The sequence below is a fragment of the Alternaria conjuncta genome, assembly GCF_024043145.1.
Source record: "Alternaria conjuncta strain BMP 0040 chromosome Unknown scaffold_4, whole genome shotgun sequence".
In the NCBI taxonomy this organism is placed as follows: Eukaryota; Fungi; Ascomycota; class Dothideomycetes; order Pleosporales; family Pleosporaceae; genus Alternaria; species Alternaria conjuncta.
The window spans coordinates 709,308-729,668 of record NW_026250093.1 but is presented as its reverse complement, the minus strand read 5'-3'; the positions used below and the strand labels follow the sequence as shown (position 1 = coordinate 729,668).

The following is a 20,361-nucleotide window of genomic DNA, read 5'->3' as shown; positions in this document are numbered from 1 at the left end:
GTAATTGTGTGACGCCGGGAAGAGCTCCACAGAGATGGGTGCATCGTAACGGTTGACTCCGTCCCGTGAGATAGAGCTCCCGTCATAGAATATCGGTGCCTTCATCTTTAGTCAAAGAACCGTCACCATACTAATCACTCAACTTCTTCATGCGCCATCATCAGCTCATCTGAACCATCACTGTTATCGCATCGTTCGCAGCCCAAGCGGCTATCTCAAGTAGCACCAATGCATCCGATTGGTCGGCGCACAATCTTTCCCAAATAGGACCGAAACACCGTGCGATATCAAACGTCCGTTAACGGCGATGCAGATCTGGCATGCGACGCGCAGATGTGTTCATGTGGGGAAGAGAATGGATAGAGATACTGATACGTCATGCTAAAGGAAGAAACACACAGGGTCAAAGCTATACCCGCAAATGCGTGTCACCAAAAAGAGCCAAAGACGTTGTGTAGCAAAGGCATAAAGATGGATTCTACATAGAGAAAGGGAGGGAATAGATGCGCTATGGAAATCATCGCTAAGAGTCATTACAAAGAATGCTGTCAAACAACAAACCCCAGAGTACGAGTTCAAAGCCTCAAGTACTCATAACACCCAAACACCAAGGCCATGCATCATGAATCGTGATAGTCAAGACTTTGCTTACCAAGCAAGGTCGCTCTTCTCGTTGTCATTGCCACAAGCAAGACCCTCGCAGAAGTCCTCCATCTCTTTGCTGATGGCCGAGGCACCAGTAGGCTCGAGTTGCTGCTTAGCAGGCCAGATCTTCTGACCGGCCTTCTTCTCCTTCGCGCCGTGCTCCATGACGATCTCGCGACATCGCTTCTGGAAGAAGAGTGGGCCCTTCTCCATGTGTGGGTGCAGCTCACCGTTGACAAAGATGCCAGCCTCGATGTTCTTCTGCGCACGCTCACATAGAACCTTGTCCTCGCCCATGACGCGCTTGTAGGTGTCGCTAATGAGGTTGAAGTCCTCGTCGTTCGAGTGCTTGTTGCGCCAGACCTCGTAGTACATGACTGACTCGGTAGGTGACTTGGGCATGAACTTCTGCATGAAGAGGAAGTGTTTTGTGACGGTGAAGGAGGCGTTGGGGAAGCAGTACGTGGAGCAGATCTCTTGGCCGAGGTCCTTGCGGTCTTGAGGGGTCTTGGGGTCGTGCTGGATGTGGTCGGCCGAGCAGTAGACGTCGTAGCTCTCGAGGTCGATCAAACCTGTTGTGAGATCGGGGTGTGTGCTCTTGCAGTGGTAGCACTCGTTGAAGTTGTCGGCGAGAATCTTCCAGTTGAATGGGCCGTCGAGGTTCCAGGTGTGGTCAAACTCGTAGTCGTCAAAGTTGAACTGACCGAAGCGCGCCTGTTCGTCGACGTGGTCGAACTGTGACTCCCATGATACCTCGGGCTCCTTCTTCGCATCCATGTTGATCCAGACAAAGCCGTTGCGGTCGATGCGTGTGTGAATTGGGAAGAGACCGTTCTTGGCCTTCTCGAAGTTCTGGAGCTCTTGGTATCCCGGCGCCTTCGCGAGCTTGCCGTTGAGGCCATACGACCAGCCGTGGTACTTGCAGGAGAAGATCTTAGCATTGCCATCATCCTTCTCAACTACGGGATACGCGCGGTGTCTGCATACGTTGTGGAATGCGTTGATCTTGCCGGACCGGTCCTTGGAGACGACGATGTCGTAGTTGGCGACGTTGTAGCGAAGGAAGTCGCCAGGGTTGGCGAGTCGCGACTTGTGGGTAAGAATGAGCCATCTTCGGGTGAAGATAGCGCGTCGCTCGAGTTGGTACATCTCTTCAGAGGTATACCAGTTGGCGGGGAGGGCCCGTACGGGCTGGTTCTCAGGTGGAGCCTGGGCGGCGGCTGAGCCGCCAAAGCCAAGGTAGCTCAGGAGTGACCCGACCATTGTGAAGGATGTGTGTTGAAATGTGATGTTATGCTTGTTGCAGGATAGTGGAGTGCTAAAGGTAATTGGAAGCGACCACGATTGTGTGTTGGCAAGTCTGGTAGAGAGGATGGACGTCAGGTTGAGGATGTCGCAGGCGTTATTATACCCTCTTCTCGAGGTTCTTAACTCCTCACTCTTATCAAGTAAGACAAACAACTAAGTCCCCATGGGGTTATGGCTTCCATTCGCGCCCGAGGAGCGATAACCAGTGGGACGTGGGAACGTAATTCGGCTGCAGGTGACCGTCAAGCGCCACACAACCTGACTATTTTTGACGTCTCTCCGTTACCGCACGTTCTGCCATCGTGATCAATTCAACATTCTAGAATGCTGTGCTAGAGCTCAACGGCGTCATATGACTGGGCAGCGTCGTATTACCCCAGAGTAGTTTCATTGACTGTGCATACAATGCAGGAGAATATCATGGTGACTGAACGTACAGACCGTTCTCGTCATTGCCCCTCATGTTGGCACGGACTTGAATGGATCTGATTTCCAAATGCGGACAACGGACGCCAGCCCAAGGCGCGATCAGACTGCGACCACCAAGTTCTGGCGGGACTATTACGGTCGCATTATCCAAGTGCTATCGCGCTCTTATCGAAAATCTTCACTGAAGATGTTGATCGCAGCTGTTATCGTCGAGATATCGAGATAGCGATGCTATCTTGATGAGCTGTCGGGCTTGGATGTAGTACCGCAGCTGATAACGTCTGCTGGACTATAGCCCATGATACTCTGATCGAGGGTATAGAGCGAACGTCGGAGCACACGCACCGTTGAGCGCGTTGTCATTGAGTGCGAATGATGCCACACGACTCGCGCAACGCATACGACAGCAAAGCGTCACTGGTCTCGATGGAAGCGCCCCTGTTCGTGGACGGTTACCGCAGCAGCTCGCGTGTCACTACCCCTCCTGACGATATGGAGAGTAATCGGGAGGGTTTGGGTGCTTTTGGCAATCGCAGTCGTGAATTTGCCGGCTGGTGCTGACAGCGCAGCAAGGTGTTACGTTGGGCCTGCCCCAACACTGTAGGCGTCTGGGGTGATTTGGCGATATAAGCTGTCGCTTGTCTCGCAGCATCGACTCATCGATGAACGCAACCAGAGACAACTTCAAGGTGAGTCCATTGCGAAGACTGCTCTGGGCGCGACTCAGTGATCGAGGGCATGCGATGTGGGTGACACCACACGGGTCGGCATCATGGTCCAGATGGGTCTGCCTTTCTGCACGTGGTGCAGTGCAGTTGCCGATTAAAAGGGGTTTGTGCTCTCGAGAAGCCCCGTAGGATCGAGGCTGGGTCCGGGAGGGTTGTTGTCGCATGGCTTTTGTTGCCACGCTTTCAAGGCCTAGTGTCTTTCACACCGGCTTTGTGGGTCGCGATGGGTTGGCGCAAGGTTTGATGGCGGAAAGTCACCCTCAATGTTGAAGCAACGCTTATCCTTGTTACAATGATATATTGTAGCGAGCAAGATCGGTGAATCTTTGCGGCACGAGAGCCGCATGAGGTTCGATTGACGGGAAAAGCATGCTAAGCTCTCCATACTATGCATACTCACCTGAAATCCAGGTCTGATATCAAACGAGACGAATTTTGGGTTGGAGCAAAGATCGTGAGAAAGACTGGATGGTGTTGCGCACACGCGAGGCGGGGTTGTTGCAGGCTATTGTAGTCCCGAGACGATTTGCCTCCATGCGTCCGCACCATAATCACTAATCCCAAAATGGACATCAGGACCCTACGTCCACGACTGGCATCTTCCCCACCAATGTCGTAAGTATCGCATGCGGGGCGGTGGGCTGCTTCCGTGCATCACGCTGCCGTTGGCCACACCATGGGAATTATTTTGCCAATTGAAGTTTGCGCTGCGCTTAGTTTCGGCTCCTATTATGGCAGAGCGTAGTGAAATGGTCCGTTATCGCGAGTGCAAGCAGCTTTAAGAGGAGTTCGACCTACAGCCTTGGGAAACCAACTGTCCGATTCCATACTTTTCAACTCTTTTGCAATGGCGACCTCCCAGCGCGTTGTCATTATCGGCGCCGGCGTTGTCGGCACTAACCTCGCTGACGAGCTGGTTTCACGAGGATGGAACAACATCACCGTCGTTGAGCAGGGTCCATTGAGCATGCCCGGTGGCTCAACATCGCATGCGCCCGGCCTAGTCTTCCAGACCAATCCCTCCAAAACGATGACCTTACTCGCGAAGTACACGGTCGAAAAGCTACAAGCGCTCGAGAAAGACGGACAGAACTGCTTCAACCAGTTGGGTGGCTTGGAAATTGCGACGACTCCAGAACGACTGGAGGAGCTCAAGCGCAAACACGGATATGCGCAATCATGGGGTATCGAGGCAAACTTGATCAGTCCCGATGAATGTCTCGAGAGGTACCCTCTCCTTAACAAGGACATGGTGCTAGGTGGTCTTCACATTCCAAGCGATGGCCTAGCGCTAGCAGCTCGTGCGACACAGATCCTCATCGAAAACACGCGCAACGCCGGCGTCAAGTACCTCGAGCACACCGTCGTTACCGGAATCGAGCAAGCGGACGGCCGTGTCACCGGTGTGACGACCAACAACGGTTCTGTACCAGCGGATATAGTTGTATCGTGTGCTGGATTCTGGGGCGTAGAGATTGGAGCTATGATTGGGCTCAAGGTTCCTCTCCTTCCTCTAGGGCACCAGTACGCGAAGACTACAGCTGTCCCCGGTCTCGAGAACCGCGAAGTCAACAAGAAGATCAACGCCATGAACGCCGAGCTGCCGATCCTACGACACCAGGACCAAGACCTATACTACCGAGAGCATGGCGAACAGTTTGGTATTGGGTACTATGGCCACCGTCCGATGCCCGTCAAGGCTTCAGACTTGGGCGTGACACCCAAACATGTCGATGAGAAGCACATGCCTTCTCGTTTGGACTTCACACCCGAAGACTTTGAGCCTGCCTGGAAGGCCACCAAAGAGCTGCTTCCGGTACTGCGCAACACTGAGATCGTAGACGGTTTCAACGGTATCTTCTCTTTCACGCCAGACGGTGGATCCGTCGTTGGACAAGCTCCCAATCTCGACAACTTCTGGGTCGCCGAAGCCGTGTGGGTGACACACTCGGCCGGTGTGGCTCGGGCTGTAGCAGAGACCCTTACAGAGGGCCGTTCAACTGTCGACATTGCTGAGTGTGAGTTGACACGATTCGAGGAAGTCCAGCTGAGCCCAGAATACGTTAGCGAAACCTCGCAACAGAACTTCGTCGAGATTTACGACATCATCCACCCTCTCGCGCCGAAAGAGAACCCTCGCAACCTTCGCGTCAGCCCATTTTACGCACGACAACAGGAACAAGGCGCCTTCTTCTTGGAGGTAGGGGGCTGGGAGCGTCCACACTGGTACGAAGCGAACGCAGGCTTGGTCAACACACTACCGGAAGAGTGGAAGCCTGTTGATCGGGACGCCTGGTCGTCCAAGTTCTACTCACCGATTGCCGCGGCGGAGGCCTGGAAGACACGGAATGCAGTAGCGTTGTACGACATGACAACCTTCCACAGGTTCGAGGTGTCAGGTCCTGGTGCCGTCCACTTGCTCCAGAGGTTGACGACCAGTGACGTTTCTAAGCAACCCGGCGCCATCACCCATACGCTACTCGTCAACGGCCACGGTGGCGTACTGAGCGACATTTTCGTTTCGAGAATCGAGGAGGACCTCTTCCAAGTAGGTGCAAACACAGCGACCGATCTTGCCTACCTCACGCGCGAAGCTCGCCGTCAACACAAGCACACATCCGGTCAGTGGGCTCAGGTGCGAGACATCACTGGAAGCACATGTTGCCTTGGTCTTTGGGGTCCCCGCGCACGCGACGTCATTCGCACGGTGAGCTCCGATGACTACAGCAACAAAGGCTTGCCGTACATGGGGGTGAAGAAGACAAGCATAGCTGGAGTTCCCGTCACCATGTTCCGAAAGTCGTTCGTCGGAGAGTTTGGTTGGGAGATTCAGACCACACCTGAGTATGGCCAGCGACTTTGGGACATATTGTGGGAGTCCGGCAAGCCCCACGGTCTAGTCGCTGCTGGCCGCGCTGCCTTCAACGGACTGCGAATCGAGAAGGGCATCCGAGCCTCGGGTTCCGACATGACCTCTGAGCACAACCCTTGGGAGGCCGGCGTGACGTACGCGATCCAGATGGACAAGAAGGCGGACTATGTTGGCAAGGCTGCGCTGGAGCAGCTTTCGAGGAAGGCAGCGTCTAAGCGACTTCGATGCTTGACGGTCGACGACGGTCGTTCGGTGGTTCTGGGCAAGGAGCCTGTCTTCGTGGAAGGTCAAAGAGCCGGCTATGTTACCAGCGCCGCTTTCGGCTACACGGTACGCAAGCCTGTCGCGTACGCATGGCTACCCAGCACTGTGAGTGAAGGGAAGACCGTGGAGATTGAGTACTTTGGCAAGAAGATCAAGGCCACAGTGACTCGCGATCCATTGCACGATCCTCAGGAGCAGCGCTTGAGGGGCGAGGGATCATCCGAGAAGCCGGAGCTGCAGAAGAGGCTGAAGGCGCTGCTGTAGTTGGGACGTTGTAATGTTGGACGATTGTTATGACTGTACATGAGCATCGAAATGGCGTGGCTGGGTTCCAAGGTTTGGTTTAGGTGTTTGTCAGGCGTATGGGTACCATTAGTTCCATGGTAGATACTGTATTGGAAGATCTCCTCGTTGAAACGCGTCGTGCCTGATCGCTTGTTGTGATAAAGAATTTGTGCCGCATGCCGCGCCATTTAGGATGCATCGTGTCTTTGGGGCGAACGCGTCCGGCACAGCTCGACGCGTTTGGTAGTGGGCCGCTTCTCACGTGACGGTATCTTATCGATAACGAGCGATAACGTCATCATCACCTCGGCCTTCGCAGAGCTCCATGGCCTCCTCAACTCTCCGCCAATTTCTGTTCGGTGTCTTCCTCATGAGCGTGTTTACTGCAACCATCAAACGATCCTCGCTAGTATCAATCTGTCGCACTTTTGCCAAGGTAAGTGCGAGTTATTGCTTCCACAATCTCGAATTGGAAGTTGACGCCAAGCAGCCATCGTCTCCAGCTGCACGCGCCATGCATATCCAATCAATCCCCATGTGTACGAGCACCCTGATGGAGTATCTCGAGCCATCAGACACATTCTAACTCACTAATCAGGGGAGGGTTCGGGCAACAACTATGCTTACCTAGTCTCAGACGACAAGACTAAAGAAGCCGTTATCATTGACCCTGCCAACCCTCCAGAGTACGCTAGGAGACAAAGAGAAGAAGGTGCCTAGCTGATTCGACTGTAGAGTTCTACCCGTGCTGCGGGAACAGACTACCACCGGAGGTCTCAAGCTGACCAAAATCATCAACACTCACCAGTAGGGCAACCGCGTTACACAATGCGACTTTGCTGACGTATCGGATAGCCATGGAGACCATGCAGGAGGCAACGTGGATACAGTAAGTTTAGGAAGAAGCAAGCAGGGTGGAAGTTATCAGCTAACCGTCCTCCCAGATCAAGGCATTCGGCCTACCTGTAATTGGCGGTCGTGACTGCGACAAAGTCTCCGAAACCCCCAGCCACAACAGTACCTTCAAAATCGGTTCCATCAACGTCAAAGCGCTCCACACACCATGCCATACACAGGACAGCATATGCTTTTACTTCGAAGACGGCAACGATCGCGCCGTGTTTACCGGAGACACACTGTTCATTGGTGGTTGCGGGCGATTCTTCGAAGGCACTCCAGAACAGATGCACAAGGCTCTGAATGAGACCCTAGCGGCTCTTCCAGATGATACAAAGGTCTACCCTGGGCATGAGTACACGAAGGGCAATGTCAAGTTTGCCAAGAGTGTGCTGAACAACGATGCCATCAAGAAGCTCGACACATTCTCACAAGAGAACAAGCAGACGCAGGGCAAATTCACGATAGGTGACGAGAAGAAGCACAACGTATTCATGCGCGTCGATGACCCCGAACTCCAGAAGGTTACTGGCAAGACTGAGCCTATCGATGTCATGGGAGCGCTGAGAGCCATGAAGGACAAGTCATAAGACGGAAGATTTGCACGAATAAAATGACATCAGAGCATCTTGCTATGCTACTTGGACTACATGCCTTACTTGCAGAATACCTCCTTGAATGATCCACGTTAATCTGTGCTTGTTTAGATGGGAAGCTAACAGCGCCAGTAGCAAAAGAAGTATAATTGCGGGGAAATCATGTTAACAAATTGTGAGTGCAGATTCAGCCTCGTATCTCTGGGGTTTGATGCGACCAGTGATGGGACGCCTGAGGGCATATGTTCGCGAGGGATGCAGTACTTGACTCACAAGCGATGACTGGACTTGCGGTTCGTAATATTTAAGAACACCATTGTTCCATCCGAAAGGGCAAAACAACTTCAAAGCATCTTCTCCGGTCATTAAACATACTTCTTTTTCGCTTCGCGAACATCAAATTTGTAAGGACATTAATATTGGTCGTCATGGCTGCCAACGGTGTCACCACGAAGGCGCTCAAGCAACGTACGAGACCGGACCAGCAGGAGACACTACCACCTCACAAGTACTACGAGAACCGCTGTACCTTAGTACAGAGTCTGCGCCAGAATACATGTAAGAATGGTATCTATTCTTCCTTCATCCCCAATCTCCTGGACCTTGGCGCATTCCGCGCTCGACACGAATCTATAGCAAGTGGCCAACAGCTCGAAGACGTAGAGTACACAATACGTGGCCGCATCGTCACTATTCGTAGTGCAGGAGCGCGTCTGCGCTTCTATGAAGTTCAGGTGGGCGAAGACAAGATACAGGTCGTGTGTCAGGTGACTGAACGAGATGACATCGAAGCATACAAGCAGCAACACGAACACCTCGCGAGAGGCGACCAAATCGGTGTGATCGGTCACCCAGGGCGAACAGCACCACGAAACCGGCCTGTAGGCGAGCTCTCGCTCTTCGCGCACAAGGTCATCTTGCTAGCACCCAGCCTGCACATGCTGCCCAAGACGCTCACTGACGCCGAAACGCGACACCGCGACCGACCCCTCGACTTCATTACGAATCGACGCAGCCGCGACATGCTGCGCACCTGGGATGCGATGGAAGCCTACATCACCACGTTCCTGCGCAGCCGCGGATTCATCTCAGTCGTAACACCAATCCTCTGCCAGCAAGCTGGCGGTGCAGCAGCCAAGCCTTTCATCACCCACCACAACGATCTCAAGCGAGACATGTACCTTCGGACTGCTACTGAGCTCCATCTCAAGCCGCTAGTAGTTGGCGGCATTGATCGCGTGTTCGAAATCGGACGTGTGTTTCGCAATGAAGATATGGATCTGACTCACAATCCTGAGTTTACAAGCTGCGAGTTCTACCAAGCAGATGCTGATTATGAGGTGATGATGCAGTTGACGCAGGAGATGATTTCTGGGTTGGTGAAGAATGTGACTGGGTCTTATGTGACCAGGTTCAAGAGTCAGACTGGTGACGAGTGCGAGATCAACTGGGAGGGGCCGTGGGAGCGCATCGATATGATTCCAGCTCTTGAAGCTGCCTGTGCTGTCAGCTTTCCTCCTCCATCTGAACTTCATACGGAAGACAGTCGGCAATTCCTACTCGGCCTCTTGGGTGACCGCAACATCGTTTGCTCACCTCCGCATACGAACGCCCGTCTGCTCGACAAGCTCGTCGGCGTCTACATCGAATCGCGCATCACAAACCCCACATACATCATCCACCACCCGAAGCTCATGTCTCCACTAGCTAAGACGCATCGCGCGATCCCTGGTCTCACGGAGCGCGCTGAAGCCTTTGTCTGCGGCCAGGAGATTTGCAACCTGTATTCCGAACTCAACGATCCGTTCGAGCAGCGCGAGCGCTTCTTAGAGCAAGCGCGGCAGAAGGCTCAAGGTGACGACGAAGCGCAGGGCATTGATAAGGAATTCATAAAGGCGCTGGAGTATGGGATGCCGCCCACGGCCGGGTGCGGGCCTGGACTTGATCGCATCTTGATGTTCTTAACGAACAATTACTCGATCAAGGAGGTTTTGGCGTTTCCCATGATGAGGGAGGAGATGAAGAGGGGTGGAGGCGGGCTCGCGAACACTCAGATTGATCAGGTGGTTGAGAAGGGAGAGCGGGCTCAGGCGCTGAGGGCGCAGATGGCAGCGCTTGAAGCTGAGATCGCGAGGCTGTCCATCGAGAACTTAGAATGAGGCTATGTGGTTAGGTAGTGAGGTTTGGCATCTTCTCCTTTGGGGTCGAGGAGATGGGACTGGAAGTGCGCAAAATCATTGGCGTGGGACGTTGATTCCTTCGTAACATCATACCTCGTATGCTATCTTACTCGTAGAAATACCAAAAATACCGCCACTGTGAATACCTCCGAAATCGCGAATCCCCTGACACATCTCAATGAAATCCTACCAGCCCGAAGCTTGACGAACGCCCCTCTTAGTAGGCATCGTCTCCTGCTCTTCAGTTCCTGAAAGTCCAATGTTAGCACTTGCTATAGGAAGTACCCTGAATACAAAAAGAAAACGCTGGACAGGATTATATGTTCGTACTCAGTCGGTGGACCACGGGGACCGAGCTTGGTGGCAAGCTGCCGTATTCGGTGATGACCATGTTGATGTACTGCGCGGGCGTGACGTCGTAGAGTACTTGGAGATGATGCAGGTTTTTGGCATCGTCAATCCATTTCAGAACGTCTGTGGTATCGGCAGGCGCCTCTTCCGATGACGACTTGTCGTCGCTCTTCGAAGCCGTAAATCGTGACTTGAGAGGAAGGAGCTCGCGGCGCTCAGCCTCGGAGAGGATTTCCTCGGCAGGGGCGACTTCATTTCCGACGATGGAGTCCAGCGCTACCTTCTCAGTGAACTTCACTGATTGGCAGAGTACAATGACGGGCAATGAGTGGGAGTAGGCAAGCATGGAAACCAGAGCTGTGCCAACGCGCGAGTAGAGGCGACCGTTCGACATCATCGCGTGGGCACCCAGGAAGACCTTCGTCGCGTCCTTAACAGCATGCGAAGCTCCTGTGATGAGATAGTAGCGTACTGAGATGCCGTGGTTTGCGAGTTTCCGAGCTAGCTGCTTGCCCTCGAATAATGGCTTTGAGTCCACGACGATGACTGAAAAGGGTTTGCCGGACTGGTGAGCATGTATAATGGTCTGTTCGACTATTGAAGATGCCGCATAGATCAGGATGACGTCGCCAGCTTGGATCTTGGTAGCTGCCAGGTCACGGATGAGTCGGTCAGCAGCTGTGACACGCTCGCGGATGAATATGTCGATCTCCTCAATCAGGTCTCGCTTGGCCTCGTTCTCCGGAGTTGAAGGATCTATCTTGATGATGACTGGAAGATGTCAGTATCTCTTCTGCCGCTCTTTAAACAACTCCGATGCTCAGTTAAGTCGTGTCTGCACTGTCAGTCCAATGTGAAATTCCAACTTACTATCCTTGAGCCACCGGATGGCGTTTCCCATACTGATGCTGAGTGGTCGACAGCTCTTCAGGAACTCGATCTGAGGACCAAGGTGATGACTGGTCAAATGTCGGGCCAAACTGTTTCCTGGGGGTGTTTGATAGGCCTCGATCACTGTCTTGAACACCAAGAGCATGGCCACCATGCGTGCCGTACTACCACAGATGGCGTAGCTGCTATACTGTAGGCCCAGTGCGAGCACCGCAGGATGTACATCTTTGGACGCGCCGACAAGAGATTGTTGCTTTGGCTGGCTGTAAAGATGACCAAAAAACAGACCAGTCTGTTTTGGTTCTTTCCCCTTCTTCGTCTTTCTCTCTGAGTCTTTCACGACTGGTGCGTTGGCTTGCGATGATTGCCGCCATGGTGGCTGTGGTCTTGACTTGTCGTCTTTTGGTGTCTGCTTCGATTCTTTTTGCTGTTTCTGGCTGTCCTTTGGAGGTCCTTGCTGTTGGTTTGGTGCGCCAGACGCAGCCTTGGCTTGGGCTCGCTTTGCTTGCTTCTCGGCCGCCTTTTGCTTTTTCAACTCCGCTGGTGAGAGCTTTTTGGGCCCGTCTGTGGCATCGCCGTTTGGTGTTGCAGGTGCGCCTTCTTGAGGTGGTACTACTGCCGCAGCGGATGCAGGCGTAGCATCTGCAGCGGGTGTCTCAGACATGGTGGTGCGACTCTTCTGTTCTTGTCGTCCCTTTAGAATTGGAATGTGGCCAGTTAGGTGTGGAACGATCAGGCGTGGTGGGGCAAAATCAAGTGTCGTGACGTGAACTTGGTCCCAAATCCAGTATCTCCAAGCCTGCAGATTTTCTTGGGTCGGTTTTATTAGGTGGAGTAGTGCTGTGCGTGTATGGTCCAGTGTCGCTGGGCAGGCGGAAATTTGATAGAGACGCGTGAATTGAGTCAGAAGTTTGGTCGCCGCTTCTGGTTAGCGCAAAAACGGAAATGTCCCGCAATGATCCCCGCGCTCCCTGCGTCATTGGGCAGGCATCCATCGCGCCTTCTCCAACAGCACAAACATCTTGTTTACTCACACGTCGTCATCGCCACATGGAGCAGGCTCCATTCCATTACTTTAACCTTGAACAGCGACACCACCTTCAAGATACTCCTACTTCATCTTCGACCCGCCGAAAAAGGGGTCAAGACGCAACGCCAAAATGGCCGATACCATCAGCTCCATCACGGACCTGCCCCTCGACATCCTCGTACTCGTATTCCCATACCTCGATGCCAAGAGCTTCCTCGCCCTCTGCAGCACGTGCAAAGCCTTCCAGCAACCGTCGATTCGATTAGACCCAGCGTACTGGAGTTATCTCGCTCGAACGACCTTCCGCGTACCGAACCAGCCAGTCGTACAACATGACGGCGACCGCTGGCAGAAGATGTATCGCCGCATGCTCACCCAGAGCCGCGTATACACATGGGGTCATAACTCGCACAACCGCTTGGGGCACGCTTCAGACCCGGAGGACCACGCACATGGTCGGACGCCTCGAATGAGAGGAATGAGAGCTGGCATGATGCGGCCAGGCAGGCGCATGTACAACGCCCATCAAGCCTTCCCGACGGAGATGGACAAGACACGAGAACTAGGAGTCATTGCCGACATGCAATGTGGTGGCTGGTCCACGACTTTGCTCACCTCCAAAGGTACCCTCTACACTGCTGGCGCCCTTGATGGCCAGAGGATACTCATTGCTAGCGGGCCTCTGCAACCACTCCGCTTCCCAGAAGGCTATCCCCCAAATACCTCCGAGGCCCAATACGAAGAGCCGTCTGTCGCCATCCGGCAGTTCTCCTCGGGCCGTGCACACATACTTGGACTCTCCGACAGCGGCCGAATCTGGTCGTGGTACGATGTCAAGAAGCCTGCGCTCCAAGTCAAGTTCGCTACTCTGCAGCTGAACGAACTCTCCTTGAACGACAAGTCGAACGCGACCTCCAACTTCGGACAAGTAAAACAAGTGGTAGCAGGATGGAGCCGCAGCTCGGCCTATGTTCATGGCGTTGGCATTGTCGTCTGGGACCCTGTTGAGCGAGATCATGGTGATGAAGGCACAGACACTATGCTTGTCCTGGAACATGCCGAAGTTCCCAAGACCGGCTACCAGCATGTCAAGGGCAACCGCGATTCAGATGAGCAGAGAGTTCTGCGTCAAGAGGTTGGAGCAGTACTGAACTACGTTATACTGGAGCACTTTGTGCTGTTCAGCACAGATCTGGGTAAGGTCTTCTGTGGCAGATTCGAGGAAAAGAACCGTGTCGAGGATATTGTTGAGCTCCAAACTCTGCGTCACGAGCAGGGAGCTTCTCTTGACGTTCAGGGCTCTTTCCGCAACTTTGCCATCTTCAGGGACAATGAAGTAATCACCGGCGACCAGAACTACCTCGAATCATGTTGGAGCAATCGTCATAGTCCAGGGGATGTGCAGGGACTGAAGAAAATTCCAGCCTTGCAGAACAGTAACGTCATCTCGATTGCTTTCGGTGACTATCACTACCTGGCACTCCACTCGGATGGCAAGATAACTTCATACGGTACCGAGAACTCCGCCTGTGGCGCACTGGGGTTAGGCTCGAACGGTGACAACCTAGTCGGGAACGCGCGAGGTATCGTGTACGACCGGTTCAATGGCAACGGGCAGCTGGTTCCTCACGCATACACACACGGCCGTCAGATCTGGTTCGATGCGAGGAAGAACGAGTGGCTCAAGCAAGCGGTCCGCGACGATGCACACGCAGAAGAGAGCCAAGAGCGCAGGGAGATGTTCAAGACCGACCCCAACGTCCAAGGCGAGGTCAGTGAGTGGTTCGAGCAGGAAGGAAGAGCCTGGGATCAGGACCGCGGTGAAGACGGCCTTGGCGCCTATTTCGCTCTTCGGGTGAGTGCTGCAGGATGGCACTCAGGCGCTTTGGTCCTGGTCAACGAAGAGTTGGCCAAGAAGGAGCCTACGTACAACCGCGAGGACGTACATTTCCCCAGACTTAAGCTCTCTGATGGCCGAGAGATGCCCGGTCAGAAGGATTTTGACGAGTGGAGAGAGGGCCGGCCCACGCCAACCTAGGAAAAACCTGGACAGCCTGGAGCCTACGTTGACGTTGGGTCACCTATTTTGCAAGGTTTTAGCTGAATGTAGCCTGCAGACCTGTTCGGTTTTTTTTCTTGTATGAGGTGGGCCCAAGCTTCAGCTCAACACATAGGCTGGAGGACTCAGCGCTACTCAGGAGGCACTTGCTACAAATTCTGCCATCAGTTTTACAAATACTACATGCTCCTATCGCATCTTCCCCAAGTAACCCACTATCTTGGCAGAGATCTGCGCGTTACCGTTCAGGCTGGCAAAAGTCCTTCTGATGCCTGCATTTACTGCCGACGTGGTGGTAACGTACCATGCAGTCTTTCCGCGAATGAACGAGGCGGTAGCTGACCGGTCGGAAGCGGGGTGCACGTTGTGTGATGTGTTGCTCAGCCTCGAGTAACCCCACAATTTGTGCGATCATCCTAACCAGCCTGACAAGTCCATCAAACTACAACTTCGTTACTTCCGATATGGCGTCTGCTGCCTCCTGTTTCTTCGATCTTCTACTCGTGGTTCTGAAACTACTGGAGATCACGTGTCTGTTGATCACACTCACTGCTGGGACTTTCATGCGTCGTTTGACTGGCCGATATGATGCAGAACCTGTTCATATTCCTAGTGTGGCCTCCGTCACTTTCAACGAGCTTTGTGAAACCTGTCAGGGTATCGTCGATATCATCAGCCATCCGGGATGGCACAAAGACCTTGTCCATCACGAATCACTAGCATCTCTGGAGAACTCTTCCGAGCAGTTCTGCGGGATATGTTCGGAAGCTCTCGGATACTTACAAAGGGAGTTCGCTGATTACTCGGAGACATTGTTCCCAATCAAATGCGAGTCTGATACTTCGTCAGCAAGCTGGCAAAGCTCCTTCGATTGGACGTTATCGTCGGATGGTGTGAATGACTTCAGTCTTGGGTTCACATTCGAGATCATTAAGGAGCTTCGAAGTAAGCCTTGGCTAGAGGCACGTATCAATTGGATTAATTACTCACTTTCAAACACAGACGAATACGCCTCGTACAAGCCCGCTTCGTCGACATCTTCTCCCGAGAGCTGGAATCTAATCGAATGCTGGATGGATGAGTGTACTCAGAATCATGTTCGGTGCAATGCAACTATTCCTCAACACTGGTTCCCATCGCGGGTGCTGGATGTAGGCATTTCCGATGACGATCGCGTACGATTGGTGCATCGTAACGAAATCTCTTCTGGACAGCCTTACGCAACACTTTCTCATTGTTGGGGACGTGGAGATGTATTCAAAACAATGGCTGCAAACGTCCTAGCTCATCATGCAGGCATCGAGATGGCACATCTCCCGAGAACGTTCGTGGATGCGGTCTGTATTACAAGAAGATTGGGGTTTCGTTATCTTTGGATTGATACTCTGTGTATTGTGCAAGATAGCCTGCAAGATTGGGCACACGAAGCGGATCTAATGAGTAAGGTGTATAGGTACTCGTCCATCAACATAGCTGCCACTGGTTCAGCGGACTATACTGGAGGCTGCTTCTGGAACAGGAATCCCCAGACTATATTGCCAACCCAATCGCTCATCCACTGGATTGGTTGCACGGGAGACGCGACGAAGAGATACCTTGTCGTATCCGATCCTCACGTGTGGGCCCGGAAGCTCACGCACGAGCCGCTGAACAGACGTGCGTGGGTTCTCCAAGAACGAATACTATCACCACGTGTTCTCCATTTCGGTTCAAAGCAGCTGTTTTGGGAGTGTCGACAATTTGTCGCTTGTGAGACCTACTGGCGCGGTCTTCCCGATTGTGTGCGTGGGCATACGTCCATCGACATAAAAAGGTTGCAGCTGGGCGACGAGACACGAGACAACCGCTGGCCAGCAAAGTACATATCACGAGCTTCGTTAGGTGTTGGCCCGATGAAGAGACTATTGGATGCTCTTGTAGACACTTTCCGGTCTCTTCTGGTCCAAGAAGTAACGATGTACGCTGCTATGAAGACTGTGTCAGTCTTTCAGGACTGGGATGCGATTGTAGAATTGTACACGGAGTCAGAAATTACTTTTCCCGGCGACAAGCTCGTAGCTTTGGGTGGCATCGCAGACAGCATGTCTAGCGTTGAATCGGGAGCACCTGGAGACGGCTATCTTGCAGGTCTATGGCAGTCTTCTTTGCCTGCATACCTCTTGTGGAGAACCACGAGAAATGAATTGTCGCGAGCCTTACCGACGCGTCCGGGACGACTGGTCGCGCCGACATGGTCCTGGGCTTCAATCAGAGGCAAGATCTCACTCGCATCTTGTCAACACAACTATAACTCCAGCGACTACCTAACAATTCTGGAGGAGGCTGTAGTGACCAGCAGTCACGGTTATCGCTTTGGTGAAGTGACTGATGGGTACGTCAAACTTCTTGGTCCGTTAGCCTCGGTACGTTGGACAGTCAACCACAGAACCCAATCCTCAGCTGAGCTCAAAACCGGCAAGATAACCCAGATCTTCCCAGAGAAGTTCGGCAGCCATATTCCGGTATCAGTAACACCAGATAGCTCGTCTGATTCCGAGATCTTTTTCGACACAGCAGTAGACGGCACGCCATCTCTAGGAAGCAGGAGGTTAGAACGCATCGATATCATTTCAGAAGACCAGGTACTCACGCTCCTACCCATCGTTGGAGTCAAGAAGAGAATCGCGCACGAAAGCGAAACAGTCATTGGATTGGTATTGATACCAGCCAGGCATGGGACGGGGAAATACGAGCGAGTCGGCATGTTCTATACCATGAGACTGCAGGTCAGGCGGATTCTTGCAAACATGCCCAGGCAATCTATCACGATTATTTGAGATCGTTTATTTATGGAATCTCACTCAGTTATGTGACCACCGGCCCAATCTAGAAGCCTTAGTGTAGGGGCTAGTCACGTGCTCACGTGGCGACGGCATCGCCGTGAGGAGTAGACTAGGGCAGCTGGACGTTGCGTAAGATCGACAGGACCACCACCACTACCCTCGATGCGTCCCCATTGCTACATTCAGGGGCTTAACCAAGATCTCGCGCGTTTGATAATGACCCGGTGCTCCTGCTTCGAAGCCGCTGGTGTTGATCTCGGATTCGCTAGACGTAGATCTCCTCGCATCAACGGCGTCTCCGAAATTGAGGCAACTGTTCGCGAGAGGCGTACTCGATCTACGCAAGGATTACAAGATCACTAGAATGTGGATACTGGGCAAGCTGCTGGAAGCCTGAATACGCGAGGACAATCGAAACCTGGGGGATGTAATATCGTGCGCGGCCAGTAAAAGCCGCCGATCTGACGATAGGGAAGTGGCTTCTGTGTATCAGATTCGAGCTCATGGATGAAAGTGATCGCGTCTCGGTAGTTCCTACACCGTACGCCATACATTCGGTATCTTCCAGGTTCTATCCATAACCTCCAGCTGACAGATAGCCAACCTCGCCGTTGTTCGATGCGCGCTCGCTACCGAGAACCTGTTTTTGAGGTTTGCCCAGCTTCTGCAATATCGCGTGGTGTTGTGGGGATCGCACGAGGTACTCCAGATCGTGGACATTCCACGAATGGTGGTCGGAGACGCGACGGATTGACTCATGTTCCGACAGCCACATACAACGGTTGAGTTTGGTAAAGATCGAGACGTGATAACAGCCCACTAAGCCAGCATCGCGTACCAGCCGCCTCTCACGCGATGTGGTTCTTTGGGGTTGAAAAAGGGTACCGCCCCGCAAAAAAGCACACGTGTGGCGGTTGTTTCCCTGAATATACTGATGCTCGTGCGTGTTGCTATTCTGCGTCAACTGCGAGTCTTTGTTTAGCCGCCTCTCTTACATATTGCTTAAGTTGTTTCTCGACGTATCATGAGCGCCTGCCCTTCGGTTGGCGTTCCTGCAGAAGCTGAAACCGATCCGTCACGGGACGCCTTACTCACCCACCACACCTCGCTCTAACGCCCGTAATGGCGCAACTGCATCGTTCCAACTGGCGGCCCCTACATCCGCGCAAAGGTCTCGCCAGACGTGTCAAGCCAGCTCGCCGTTGTTCTTGCGCGCAGGATCAGATCTCGGGTCACCCCTGCCGATTAGGCCAGTGAACCAGTGGCGTTAGCCACAACAAACGCCACCATCGCAATCTCAGCTGAGATACCACCAGCCAAGACACGAGGACACTGGTCGTCCTGCTGAGGCCACGCACCAAACCATGCCTACCCCAGCAAAATCCGTGATGTATGCCTTCCACGGGCGCTATTCGTCACAGCTGAACACGATCAGTTTGTTGCCTTTTGCTTGATTTGCGCATCGTGGGCTTACGCTTCACTTTGTCCACCAGCTTTCGTCACCAGGACTACGCCGCGCTAGCTCGCCGATATCTCGATGTTTCAACCGCATCTGGGCGTGCTGATGTCGCCGTCGAAGGATATACGTAGACCAGGATGGCGCGTTCCGCAGAGATTGATGCCCCAGGAACCAACCTGACTCTCACATGCGATATCCTTATTTATACGTAGACCCCGGTGCCAATCCTACAGAAACGAGACAATAACCGTACCCGAGCATTATTAGCTGTCTACTATACAACGGAGGATTCCGATCCTAGTGCTTATGCTAACAGTCATTCCCGTTCTTACTCGAAGTAAGTTGTATGAAAGCGGTTGCTTCCCCGTCTTCTTGACTGACGCAGTGGCTAGTTCATCTAGGACCTGCATCATCCCACGCTTCTCATAGTCTGAGTGGATCCCACCAAGCCTCACCTGTCTTCCGTCGGCGTCATTTTGTACCTATGCCTCCACTTCTCAACCCAGCGAATTCGCTCAGTACAGAAAGGCGGCTCCCGCTCGTCAGTCTACGGCATCTTTTTGAAGTGTTCTTATTATTGGCGCTCTTTTCCACAGCTTTGAGATCGGCTTTCCTTGCACGGAGACGAAGAACGATGACTAGTTCGGGTATGGGTCAAGGTGACTTGCCCATCAATCAAGAGAAGAAGTTGGCCATTCACCAAAGAAAAGATTCATATCAAGAGGAAGTGCATCTTAAAGGAGAAAATGTAGAGACTTTAGGCACTACTTTAGAAGAGAATTCAAGCACAGAACGACAGAACGATGTCTTTCTTCGTCGGCCATCGCTCGACCGGGAACCGAACCAGTACCTCCATTCGCTCCAACAAGAGACACTCCAGCCAGTACTGTCTCCGATCTATCCTTGGATATCACCGCCGCAGAATCTACCAGGACCATACGACGCGCCCTACTACCCAGTGCCATTACCAACCATCAAGACCGAAGAGTCACTTCACGACAGAACTCAGTCGACTATTATCAAGACTGAGCCACCTTCAGAAGACGTACCCGAAGAACTATCAACGATCTCATACACCCGCCGCGTCTCGCCAAACAGTATTCCCGACCAAGAGTCACTCCTCGAGGGTACAGTCACGGTCTCAACTAAAGGCTGGCGACGCACTCAATGGACCGTCACCGCAGGTTGAGCCTCCTCTGCCACCTCTTCACCGCATGATCAATCCAAGCTAGGGCAATGTCGGAAAGCAAGTGCGATCGCACGCTCGCACAACATGCCTTCTTCCGTACAGCGACACCTTACCTCCCACGACAACGCACACTGCCTGGACACAAGCCACCATCGCTCGATCGTGGTCGCATGACTTCAGCAGAAGTGGATACTGAGGCTCAATGTTAAAGTGCTGAAGCGGACCAGTTTGAGCATGGAGTGTTGTGGCTTGCGTAGTTTCCACGCTTACTAGCTGAGGAAAGTGGAGTGAAAGTGGGGCGGGTAGACGAAACTTGTCGACACGATGTATTGTTACTGTTTGTGAGGCTTAAGCCA

At 53.0% G+C, this 20,361-nt stretch overlaps 6 protein-coding genes across 6 annotated transcripts; 4 read left to right on the top strand and 2 right to left on the bottom strand.

Moving 5' to 3' along the window:
• Positions 1-648: 648 nt before the first annotated feature.
• On the bottom strand, positions 649-1,908 carry J4E85_003070 (uncharacterized protein; the record flags this gene model as incomplete). The annotated part of the gene is made up of 1 exon (XM_051467343.1): positions 649-1,908. One exon carries the CDS (start codon positions 1,906-1,908, stop codon positions 649-651), a length of 1,260 nt encoding a protein of 419 aa, XP_051328502.1.
• Positions 1,909-3,957: 2,049 nt separating this feature from the next.
• On the top strand, positions 3,958-6,510 carry J4E85_003069 (uncharacterized protein; the record flags this gene model as incomplete). The annotated part of the gene is made up of 1 exon (XM_051467342.1): positions 3,958-6,510. The coding sequence occupies one exon, from the start codon at positions 3,958-3,960 to the stop codon at positions 6,508-6,510; it is 2,553 nt and encodes an 850-aa protein (XP_051328501.1).
• A 346-nt stretch (positions 6,511-6,856) lies between these two features.
• J4E85_003068 (uncharacterized protein) lies at positions 6,857-8,018 on the top strand (the record flags this gene model as incomplete). Its single annotated transcript, XM_051467341.1, has 5 exons — positions 6,857-7,070; positions 7,130-7,217; positions 7,267-7,338; positions 7,387-7,420; positions 7,476-8,018. The coding sequence occupies 5 exons, from the start codon at positions 6,857-6,859 to the stop codon at positions 8,016-8,018; spliced, it is 951 nt and encodes a 316-aa protein (XP_051328500.1).
• A 434-nt stretch (positions 8,019-8,452) lies between these two features.
• Positions 8,453-10,183, top strand: J4E85_003067 (uncharacterized protein; the record flags this gene model as incomplete). The annotated part of the gene is made up of 1 exon (XM_051467340.1): positions 8,453-10,183. The coding sequence occupies one exon, from the start codon at positions 8,453-8,455 to the stop codon at positions 10,181-10,183; it is 1,731 nt and encodes a 576-aa protein (XP_051328499.1).
• A 337-nt stretch (positions 10,184-10,520) lies between these two features.
• J4E85_003066 (uncharacterized protein) lies at positions 10,521-12,110 on the bottom strand (the record flags this gene model as incomplete). The annotated part of the gene is made up of 2 exons (XM_051467339.1): positions 10,521-11,326; positions 11,426-12,110. The coding sequence occupies 2 exons, from the start codon at positions 12,108-12,110 to the stop codon at positions 10,521-10,523; spliced, it is 1,491 nt and encodes a 496-aa protein (XP_051328498.1).
• A 496-nt stretch (positions 12,111-12,606) lies between these two features.
• J4E85_003065 (uncharacterized protein) lies at positions 12,607-14,514 on the top strand (the record flags this gene model as incomplete). Its single annotated transcript, XM_051467338.1, has 1 exon — positions 12,607-14,514. The coding sequence occupies one exon, from the start codon at positions 12,607-12,609 to the stop codon at positions 14,512-14,514; it is 1,908 nt and encodes a 635-aa protein (XP_051328497.1).
• Between the last annotated feature and the right edge of the window lie 5,847 nt (positions 14,515-20,361).